Source organism: Octopus bimaculoides, chromosome 8 (genome assembly GCF_046866305.1).
Source record: "Octopus bimaculoides isolate indiv1 chromosome 8, ASM4686630v1, whole genome shotgun sequence".
NCBI classification, from domain to species: domain Eukaryota; kingdom Metazoa; phylum Mollusca; class Cephalopoda; order Octopoda; family Octopodidae; genus Octopus; species Octopus bimaculoides.
In genome coordinates this window covers 31,959,495-31,971,833 of record NC_142935.1, presented here as the reverse complement: position 1 = coordinate 31,971,833, position 12,339 = coordinate 31,959,495, and the positions used below count along the sequence as shown (strand labels likewise).

General features: G+C 42.9%; 1 protein-coding gene across 1 annotated transcript in view; it reads right to left on the bottom strand.

Annotated features, from left to right (window-relative positions):
• LOC106882178 (low-density lipoprotein receptor-related protein 2-like) overlaps nt 1-11,694 on the bottom strand; it is a 228,340-nt gene extending 216,646 nt beyond the window's left edge. The window contains exons 1-2 of the mRNA XM_089356330.1: nt 11,567-11,694; nt 11,090-11,201 (exon numbers count right to left, since the gene is read on the bottom strand). Of these exons, the coding sequence (XP_089212456.1) occupies nt 11,090-11,183 (94 nt within the window). The 5' untranslated portion in view covers nt 11,184-11,201; nt 11,567-11,694. The remainder of the gene's footprint in view (nt 1-11,089; nt 11,202-11,566) is intronic.
• Nucleotides 11,695-12,339: the final 645 nt, after the last annotated feature.

Sequence of the window (12,339 nt, the reverse complement as noted above, 5' to 3'; positions counted from 1 at the left end):
AGTGCCTCAATTTGAATTTGTATTTTTGGTAAGAGGCTCAGTGCCTCAATTTGTAAATTTGTAAGGACAATTGCGTCCATTCTTTGAATTGAGGTAAGAGGTTCAGTACCACATTTTGTTTTGTTGGGGGGGGGGGGGGGGGTTAAGAGAACAACGTTTTCGAGAAGCAACAATCGGCGGGCGTTGTCTGCTTCTCCCACCAACCATTTTTTTTCATTCCATTATCATTGTGTCTTTGTCCAGTCCGCAGCACTCTTCATCTTTGTAAGGCTGCATAGTCAATTTTATGAAATAAAGAAGTTTGCTTCCCAGTGACATGGTCCCAGGTTCAATTCTATTCCGTAGCACCCTGAGTGTCTTCTACTGTAGCCCCGGGCCGACCTTGTGGGTGGATTTGGCAGATGAAAACTGAAAGAAGCCCGTCGTATATATACATGTGTGTATGCGTGTGTGTCTGCGTGTATATCCTACCAGCTCTTAACAACGAATGTTTACGTCTCTGTGACCTAGTAGTTCAGTAAAATTATAGAATAAGTTCCACGACTTTAAGAAGGAAAAAAAATCCTAGGACTCGATTTGTTTGACTGAAAGCTCTTCTATGCAGTGCCCCAGTATGGCCGCATTGACCGAAACAAGTAAAAAATAAACCTAGTGATTGCTTCGATAATCTCAGTTGGTCGATCTTTACTACAACTCTAACGTAAATTATGCATTTAGTATGAAGAACATTCCGCGAAGGAATTTCCCCTCGGCCATATTGCTGTGATTGTCACTTGTTACTTGATATGCTTTTCCCCCTCTCTTTCTGTATCGCTGTCTCTCTGTCTCTCACTCTTTCTCTATCTATCTTTCTTTCTTTCTCTCACGTCTTCGCCAAGCTCAACAGCTTTCTACCTACCTCTGTATGTGACACTTATCTCTCAGCGATCCCTTTGTTGCCGAATGACAGAATGGCCTTTCAATAAAGTCATTCTCCTCCTTCCGACTCCATTAGCAACTGTCTTACTATTTGTTCCCCAATAATCTCTCTATTCCCACCAGAGTCACCAGATACTGGTACATCAGCCACAGTCAATGACACAATTTTGGCACCTACATGCCTACACGGCTTGACCGGTTATATAGCAGTCTTTCTTTTTTTCTTCTTCTTCCTTAATAGAAATACTTTCTTTTCGTTCTCAGACACACGAAAAATACATGGAAGTCACGAGTTCCGATTTCCTTCCCTATTTATTAAGTGATAGTCACGAAAAAGCGCTTAGTTCGGCGCTTACTGCAAGGCACAGAGTTGGATTAGGTTTTATAAATATCCTGTCTGAGTCTACTTGACATTTCATTCCTCCAAAGTTGATTTATTAATTACAACGACTGATAGAATTTCTCTAAAGAACAAGAAAAAAAAATGCTTCAAAACCTTAATCACATACGCTTCAATATATTATTGTTGTTGTTGTTGTTGTTGCTGTCGTTGTTGCTTTTGCTGCTGTTGTTATTGTATTTTTGTTGATGCTTTGTCCGGGGTTTGCCCTGGTCTACCGGACTTAATTGGTTTAGGACTAAGGCGGGCAAACTGGCAGAATTGGTAGCACGCCGGAGAAAATGCCAAGCGGCATTTCGTCCGTCTTTACGTTCTCAGTTCAAAATTCCGCCGAGGTTGAATTTGCCTTTCAGCCTTTCTGGGTCGATAAAAGAAGTACCACTTGAGCATTGGGGTCGATGTAATCGAATTAATCCCTTCCCCCAAAATTTGAGGCCTCGTGCTTCCAGTAGAAATGATTTATTAAGATGGAAAAAGTGTGACATATTGACATTCACATTTATTATGTTTGATACTATCGGGCGGCTTTTAAGTTAGCTCCTGTGGAGGGATCTTCATTGAGCCTTGATCCCAATTATGACACTTCATGCACTGAGTGCATATTAAATTCTATTAAACTTAACCAATATTTTTCAAGCAATGAACAATTTTCTTCAAAACAATGATATAATTTATTATATATAATTTATATAATGCAATATAAAAAAGTACGAGAAAACTTTTCGAATATAAAAGTGGAAATAGGCAGAAATAAACATTTTTTCCCATCTTACCGTTAGTTTTGTTTCATTTTGAAAAAATAAGAATTATTTTATGATTTATTATCTATGATTTGAATTACATATTTATGGCGGCACTGAAATGTTTTAAGTGCTTAAGACCTCTATGAGTCTTAACCCGGCCCCGAGCAAGGAAGGGAAGAAGATATCCTCAAACCGGAGACACCTGGTCCAAATGCTTGAGATAGACTGAACTCCATTGAATGTCCCTAAGTTCCATTTAATCGTGCTGTGAACTGGGTAAAAGATTAACCCATTCATGCCGATCGTCCGTTTAAACTGACCCTTGATTTATAAGGGTATAAAACAAATACTTGATACAAATTGTGATTTGAGTATGATTTGTATCAAAGAATGAAACATGTTCTTAACGCGTATGCAGTCTGAATCAAACGCATTTCAATGAATTTTTTCTCAGTTGTTATTTGGGTCAAAATAATAGTATCTGTAAATTTTCAGGCAATTTCATTCACTAGAAAAATTTCGGCACGAATGGGTTAAGTCTATGATGGGAGGAGGCCAAGTAAGGGCTTTGAAATCAGAACGCTGGGAGTCGAAACAAATATAGGAAATGATCCAATCAGACACTCTAACGATCCCGCCAGTTCATCGTCCTAGGATGGTCCTTTATTTATCGACCCCCGGAAGAATTAAAGGTAAAGATGACATCTGCGGGATCTGAACTCCGGACGTAAGAAACCGGAATAAACACTGTTAGGTATTTCGTCCGATGTTCTAACGACACTGCCAATTCGTCGCATTGCAATATAATTCTATCTAATTTTGGCGCAAGGCCGGAAATTTTAAGGGGCTGGGTCAAGTCGATTACACCGACCCCAGAGCTCAAATGGTATTTATTTTATTGACCCAGAAAGGATGAAGAGTAAATCGACAAAGGCAGAATTTGAACTCAAAACTTGAAGCCGGTAGCAATGTCGCTAAACATTTTGTCCGGCGCGTTAACAATTCTGCCAACTCGCTTCCCCCGTCGCATTATGATATAATGTGTTATCTATACTTACATACACACACACACACACATTGATACTTATATATGCAATCACACGACTAACGTTTAATCCCTGTTTATCCAGGTACACCTTTATCAAACAGTCTTAGGATGAAAGCCGTTACAACCGTAACCACCACATCCTATTTTACAAGACAGTGTATTTAGGGTGACACAATCCACAGTGTCTTTCATCTCTTCGACAGTACAACGTGCTATCAGATGGATTTTAGCTGCTGCTTCTAGCAGGGAGTGGACCAAGCAGAAGTGACTTCCTTAGCACGGCCGAGTGTTTAATGTATGTCGAATGCCAATGTGTGTCTGTGGGTGTGGACGTATGGATAAGTGTGTGTGCCTGCATAGGTATATAAGCGTATGTGTACATGTGTGTGTGTGTGGGTGTGCACCTTAAAATAGATTAAATATATCTGTCTGTCTGTCTGTCTGTCTGTCTGTCTGTCTGTCCGTCCGTCCGTCCGTCTATCTATCTATCTATCTATCTGGACGGACGGTAGACACATCGGCTCCCATGTAAGTTGCATTTTTCACCTCTTAAAAGACCTATTTTGTTTTAAAATTTTGTATAAGTTGTGTATAACACAAAATACTTCGTGAACATATATTTTTCAAATCGGAAATAGCTCTATTTAGAGCCTTATTTCCAAAAATTCAAACATATCTTCCTCGTTCCTAGCCATATTCTTTAAAACGAATATGGCTAAGGTTTTCAACGAGGCCGACTTCCCGCTCCTAATGCCAGAGGCGAAAACACTTAATGCCGTTCCGCATGAACGCAGACAAGTGATGAAGAAGAGCAATGATTCTGAGTCAACTGCTGCTGCCTCAACCACCACCACTACCACCATCACGTGTACAAACTCTGCTGCTACAGCAGTCTTGCCTGCCACCGTCACCAGTGACAACAACAACAACAACGACAAAGACAACAACAACAACAGCAACAACAACGACAACGACACAAATGTCCTTGCTAACACGACCACTGTCCTCACCACTGCTACTACCAGTGACAATAACAACAGCAACAACAACAGGACACCGACCTTCAACACCAACACCACCACTACTTCGACAAACTCTGCCGCCACTACCACCACCTTTGAACCTGGCAGTACCAACACCACTGTCAATACCACCATCAACAACTACAAGACGAACAAGATAAACAACACCACAAACGCCACAAACAACATATCTGCCAGCATCACAAAAACAAATTTTGCCGATGCAACGAAAGAAAAAAGAACAATATTAACATTCACCCAAAAACAAATCAATGACACAAAATCCCTTCTCACGAAAGAAGGTGACCCTGTACAAATACACATACCAAAAGCAATTATTGAAAATACAAACAAGAAGCACATATCATACAGACTTATCAACAAGAAAACGAAGCGACCGGAGAGTTTCTCCACCCAAAAAATTGAGATTTGTCTCAAACCGATATGGCCCTTTCAAAGTCATGTTACTTGGGGACGAAAATTTGCCACGGTCCTAGTACGCTTTAAGAGCGAACAGTTAGCGAAGGAATTTTCAACACTCTCTCTCCACACAGATGACTTGGTGATGATACCGAGTTATCTTGGACAGAGAGTGACGAAGGTGACAGTAAAGAATGTCCCTTCACAAGTGGAAACACAGTGGATAGTAGGTTCTATATGCCTCGAAATGGAGGAGGCAAATATATTAGAAATTGCTACTGCAGAGGAGAAAAACTGGGAAGGGGGAAAAAAAGTCGAAGTCCTCCTCCATATCACTGAAGAGGAGTGCCAAAAGATCCCCACACACATCCAACTGGCAAAGGACCACAAGTTATATGTAGTGGTGGAAGGAAGGCGGCCACGTTGTTATGTATGCGGCAGCGAGGCACACCTCAAGGACAGTTGCCCAACCGCCGCCAACCAAAAAATGCAACAAGGGCAACCACCAAAACCCGGAAAAAAAACCCTACTACCAACACCACCATCAACAATCAAAACAAGAGAAACACAAGCAACACTGGCAACTGAGAAGACAACAGCATCTGCAAAAACAACAAGTGAGGAAGCAGGGGAAAAGAAAGAAAATTCCAAGACTGTTTCCCCCTCCCCCACATCACACACACCTCACACAAATAACAAGCCATCAGCACCAACAAAAACAGCAACACAACCACTCACACAAGCACACACAGACGCTCACAATTTGCCCCTACCCCCTTCCGATTCCTCAGAACCTTCGTCGGAAGATGAAAGTAATGAGGAATGGCAAATAGCCCAGAAAGGAAGGAGGAAAAGGAGCAAGAAAAGAAAAGCAAACACAAACAAAGCAGGGAGATACACAACTCCCGAAAACACTCCAGACACCAACACAAGCACACACAACTACAACACAAGCAACAAAACCCCAAAAGCAAGTACACACACAATGCTCACTGCCATCAACACAAAAAACTCAGAGTTGATGGAATACATCAACACAAAAACAAACATAACAAACGAAGACATAAAAACCAGCAACCACCCATACACAACACCGCCAGAACACATCAAAATACTACACATAACACCAACCCTGCACCACACACTAAAATCTATTTTTCCAAAGGCAGTTGGCAAATGCCAAAAATACCTGGCGAAAAAACTATATAGTGATCTCCTCGAAGAAAACCCGAAGGAGGAGACACAAAAACTCTCAAACGGTAAGTGACTCTCTTTATAAAACTTTAACACTCAAATCAAAATGATGCTCAAGATTGGTTGTGTAAATGCGCGTGGCTTGGGGTCCCCTTGGAAACAAGGGTACCTCCTAAATGACATAAAGTCACATAAACTAGAAATCATAGCCATAAGCGAGACCAGACTCCATGATACGCGGGCCCTATCGTCCATGTTTGGCAGACAGTTTAACATTTATTTTTCTCCCTGTCTGCCGAGAATGGGCGGTAGTGGCACGGCGGTACTCTTTCGCAAGAGTCTGGATCTCGAAGTAAAGACAGTATTCATAGACCCGGAGGGTAGATTGGTTGTTCTGGATGTCGATGGCAGCGATGGGTGTGCTTTTCGACTCATATCAGTATACGCACCACCTTTAACAGGTAGGCCGGATTTCTTTCGACGTCTAGAAGTATTCCTAGGAACGTCTCGTCCTTTACTTTTAGTGGGGGATTGGAATGCTACCTTGGACACGCATCTAGACTATGTTGGCAGAGATAGGAATAGACGGGGATGCAAATGCCTCAAAGACCTGCTCAGACGCTTTCAACTGTCTGACAGGTACCGACTCGATTACCCGAATGCGCCAATGTGGACATGGACAAACCGCATCGGGTCGTCGAGATCGTATCTAGATAGAATACTGTGTAGGAGAGTAGATAGAGATAGCATAGGGTGTCCACAATTTCACATAGTCAGCTACACGGATCACAAACTTGTGACGTGTACGCTAGACTTAGATAAGACACATAGGCTGGGCTCCGGTTACTGGAAACTAAACGCGTCTTTCCCGTCGAGACCAGTTTTCAGAGACCGGATTAGCACGTTAGTAAAGAGGGCTTTGACAGGAGCCATCATCAATAACAAATGGTGGTTTGCCCTCAAGAGAGCAATAAAAGCAGAAGCGGTTAGGTATAGCAAAGCACTAGCCATAGACAGAAACAGAGTAGAGGGTGAACTAGTTAAGAAGCTAGAAGAGGCAATTAGAAGTGGCATCGCATCCGACGTTTTGGCGGCGAGGTTGGCCCTTGACCAACACTTCAACGCCAAACACGAAGGGTGCGTTGTCAGGGCTAGGATGCGTGCTCTAAGAAACGAAGGTGTTGGAGCCGCACGAGAGGCCCGGGTGGCGGAGGCGCAACAGGGCAACAAAGCCACCATTCGGTCTCTGGTGGACGAACAGGGGCGCGAACTGCTCGAGCCAAGCAAAATGTGTGAGGCCTTTCAGCGGCACTTTGCTCGACTGTTTGGGACGAATGGCGAGCGAGAACGCAGGGTGGACTTCAGTGCCTACCTGCACAGCCTGCCACGACTCTCGGCAAGAGAGGCGGAGTGCTGCGAAGGTGCCATCACGGCGGCGGAAGTGAGGGACGCGATGGCGGGATGCTCGAGGGACAAATCTCCGGGTTTGGATGGTCTGCCCTACGAGCTTTACAACTGTAAGCCAGACTTGTTTGGAGACGTCTTGGTGGCGGTGTACTGCAACTGGCAGCAAAACGGGAGCATTCCCGGTTTTGTGAGTCGAGGAGCCGTAACGCTGCTGAAGAAAGATCCAAACAAGGGGGACGTCATAGATAACTTTAGGCCCATCACTCTGCTCAATGCAGACTTGAAAATTTTGGCCAAGGTGTTAGCCAAGCGGTTGGCGCTTGTCATCGAGAAACTGATCGGCAAGGCGCAAACGTGCGCGGTGCCGGGCAGGAGCATCCATGACAACCTCCATCTGATGCGCTACATCATAGAGAGGGTAGTTAAGGAACCTGGCATGGGTGGGGCCCTGATCAATTTAGATCAATCGAAAGCTTTCGATAGGGTAGACCATCAATACTTGGAGGCTGTCCTCATAGCAGCCGGCTTCGGTCCCATTTTCCGCGGCTGGATGGCTGCCTTGTACAGAGGCATCCGTTCGGTAGTTCGCGTCAATGGGCATCTATCAAGACCCTTCGACATTGCACGTTCGGTCCGTCAGGGATGCCCCCTCTCGTCGCTTCTGTACGTGTTGACTCTCGAGCCACTACTGCGGAAGCTGGCGACGCTGAGGGGCATCCCGCGAGAGTTGGGATGCGGGACGAGCGTGTCGGCATACGCGGACGACGTCACCGTCATAGTGTCTAGCCAAAAGCACATCGAGCTTGTCGGCGAGACACTGAGAGACTACGAAGCGGTAACGGGAGCGAAAATCAACCGGGATAAGTCAGTGGGCTTGCGGCTCGGCACCTGGAGAAGCAACCCCATGCCGTCAAGTAGCGCCTCCGTCGTGGGACGTTGGACTGACGGTCCGGTTGAGATGCTCGGGGTCTGGTTTGGTCCAGACCTCCAAACGGAGAAGAACTGGGACGAGATAACGAGAAGGGTGGCCACTCTAGCCCGGCAATGGGCCGAGAGGAAGCTTTCCCTGAAAGGTCGGGCGGAGGTGGCGAACACGTACATCGCGTCCGTCATCTACTACCGCCTGACCGTCGTTCCTTGTCCCGACCCTACCATCACCAAACTGGAGCGCATCCTCTTCCGCTTCTTGTGGAAAGGAAGCGTTCCGATGGTTAGGCGATCCGTTTGCTGCCAACACCCGTTAAAAGGAGGACTGGGCATGCCGTGGTTGATGATGCGCAGACACGCGCTGAGACTGCGACATCTCCGGCTCTACGTAGACAGCGGTGAACAGGTGTGGTCACCGTTTGTGCGGCGCGCTTTCCCGCAGCTCGTCTCCATGACCGAACTGCAGTCATGGATCAAGAAGAGGCCGAGGAAGGGCGAATGGCACCGCGAGTGTCGCGCTGCTCTTCGGCAACTCCAACAACCCGGGTCAACCTTGAGCGACTGCATCACAACTAACGCATTCTATAGTGGATTAGTGGAGGGAAGGTACGACGACGATCTCGGGGCGAACCTGGGCGTCGACGAGGAATACCTGACCCGCCTGTTTAAGACGACCTTCGGGCCGGGACCTATGGACAACTTCCAGAGATCCCTGGCCTGGCAGTGCTATCGAGAAGCACTACCCGTTCGGGATAAGCTCTACAGGCATGGCTCGAGAAACACGGGGCCGACCTGTCCGAGATGCCGGCAGAGCGACGAAACCGTTCTGCACGCACTCGTACAGTGTCCCACCATTTCCGAGCTGTGGGCTTACGTCGAACAACTGCTATCGCGTGTGGGACGAGTCGGTCTATCAGCCGAGTCTATCGTGAATATTGTCGCGCCTCCTTCCTTTAAACGGGAAGGAAGAGCTATTTTCATCGTACTTGTGGCTATGGCGAAAGAATGTGTATGGTGGACGCGTCTGAAAGGTCTAGAGACAAAGACTTTCCTCTCTGGGCAATCTCTCATCAACTTCTTCAAGTATCACCTGAAGAGGAAGTTGAGAGTAGAAAGGGAAGTCTTGTCTAGTGAATGCTTCAAAAAAAGATGGGTGAATGTAGCAAGGATGGCACGTGTGAACGACGGAGCCATCTTGAGCATAACCCTATGAACAAGAAAAAAAAATAAAACAAAAAGGCAAAAGAGAGTCACTTACTGTTATAGTTTCTTCAATGAGAATATTGACCAAGGTTACCGTGGTCTTTTCCGTGGGCTTTTCCTTCCACGGCTAAACCTAAACTGTCCTCCCCTCTTTTTACACGAGAACATTACTGTGTGATACACGATCCCTATTGATCGGCCTTTCCTTTTCTTTTTTTTTCGATCCCTTTTGATCGAACTGCCCCTTTTTCCCTTCCTACGATCCCTTTTGATCGACACCACCAATTTTTTTTTTTTTTTTTTTTTTTTTTTTCCTTCCTTCCCCCTCCCAAAAAGAAAAGCTCTACATTGTATTTGTCCCATCTTCGTTGAGCCCTGTGTGGCTAATAAAAGAAATGTATCTATCTGTTTGTCTGTATGGATGTATGTTTGCGTATGTATGTATGTATGTATGTATGTAAGTATTTATGTATGTATGCGCGTATGTATGTATGCATGCATGTATGTAATGTATGTAATGTGCGTAAGTAGACTAATCCCTAGCCATATCGCGGTTCACCTATCGCGGTTCACATATCGCGGTTCACATATCGCGGTTTGCCTATCACGGTTCACCTATCGCGGTTCACCTATCGCGGTTCACCTATCGCGGTTCACCTATCGCGGTTTATTATTTAAGCTTACGTCGATTCCTCCGTGGTGTTGTTTTGCAATTATAATAAAATAAATATATAAAAATTATAAAAATAATACATAAAAATATATACAGTACTGTTTCTACTTTGTGGATTTTCACTTATCGCGATGGTAGGTGGCGGTGGAACGAAACTCCCGCGATAGTCGAGGGATTACAGTATATCTGTATGTATATATGTACGTACGTATGTATATACATTTGCATATATGTGTGTATGTATATATGTGTTTGTATGTACGTATGTATGTCTATATATGCATGTATGCATGTAATATATGTATGTATGTATATTTGCATGCATGCATGTATATTTGTATGTATATATGTTTGAACATATGCATGCGTATATTTACATGCATATATGTGAGTACGTATGTATGTTTATGTATGTATGTATGTATGTATGTATGTCAATGTTCAGTTTTATTTCAAGATTCCTTGTCAATAGAGAAAGAGCCGGTTTCTAACCCAGATTCAAGGCTACTATACGTTTATAAACAGATATTTATGCACATACATGTGTATATATATGCACGTGCGCATGCACACAAACATGCATATATGTATAAACACACACACTTACACACACACACACACATACAAACACTTATGTAAGTGTACATAATTATGCATATAAACAGATATTTATATATATATATACATATACACATATATACATATGCAGATATACAAATCCGCATGCGTGCACACACACATACCTGCATACATACACTCACACACACACACATATACAAATATGTAAGTACATTCTTGGATTCTCTATTTTGCTGTTTTAGAAATACGAATGAGATTAAAGAAAAACAGACAAACGTGCTATGCTAATAATATATATATAATTAAAATGCAGAAATTATTCTAAACATTACAGAAATGCATTGTATAGATATCTCTATCGTCTGCTGTGTAAAACAAAATACTAGCAAAAGAGTATTTCAAAACAAGGGAGACGTAAAGTTTATATGCGAAGAAGGAGAAACTATAGAAAGAAGAAGAGAAAAAGAGATAGGTATGAGGTGGGGAAAAAAAGGGTGATTAAGGGAATTGATAAATTAGTTAGTTATCGAGAATTGATTTTCAAACGATACTTACTTGTGTTTGGTACCTGAGTGTGAATCCGAGAGGTAAATAGTACCAGTAACAGCACAGCCAAAGTCCCAGGACAACCTGCAAGTGCTGTCTTCATTATCAATTTGACTCGCTTCTAAATTGAAGAAGAGAATGATAGTAATAAATAAAATAATAGTAATAATGATAATAATATTAATACTAATATTAATGATAATGATGATGATGATAATGATGATGATACTTAAATGAATAATTGTAATTAAAAAAAAGTTGAAGAAATGTATACCAGAATGTAACAACAAACCGGAACGATAACGGCCAAAGAAAAAAAAAACAAAAGAGATAAACAAAGTAGAAAGACAAAAATGTAATAAAACAATAAAAAGAATAAGAAATGTAGGGTAAAAGTAAAACAAAAAAAACAATGGAAAATTAAGAAAAAAGAAAACGAATGAAAATAAACTAAAACAAAAAAGAAAGAAAAGGAAAAGACATTACTTGCGTAAATACTCGAGAAAAGTGTTGGGAGTTTGTTAGTGGTGAGTGGAGTGTGAGTGAACACTTGTCATCTCTTTTCGATGGCTTCACACTGTAAAATTATAAACAAAACAAAAGCAATGACAACCACAACAACAACAACAACAATAATAAATTAAAGACGTGTTCCACGAGCCTCCACCACCACCACCACCATCACAGACACCACCACCGAAGAAACGAAATATCATTGTTATCTGAGCCTTCCTTCCTTCCTTGCCTCCCTCCCTCCGTCTTCCTCCTCCGTTCTGTATCACTCTCTCTCTCTCTCTCTCTCTCTCTCTCTCTCTCTCTCTCTCTCTCTCTCTCTCTCTCTCTCTCCTCTTTTGACATTCTCAACCTTTTAGTTTTTTTTCAAAGTCAAATGTTTGAAATTTTTTTTCTGTTTGAAGTATTTGACTTTTATGCATCCACGTATGTATGCGGATATCTATAAACATGTATGGATGTAGGCATACACGTGTGTATGTAGATATGCATACATGTAGGTATGTTTGCATGTAGGTATGTACATAGGTGTACGTAGGTATATATACACTTTTGCATGAATGTAGCCTCCTATGTATGTAGACACGCCGAAGTTCAGAAATAGCAGCTAAAGTGCTATTAATAAATTAATAATCCTTTACCCTTTTATTTGTAATAATTATTCACTCCCTGATAGTAAACCGCAGATTTTCTGCGGTATTGCTTGTGACGCACATGGTAATTCTTGAGGAGGGATAAGGACTGAC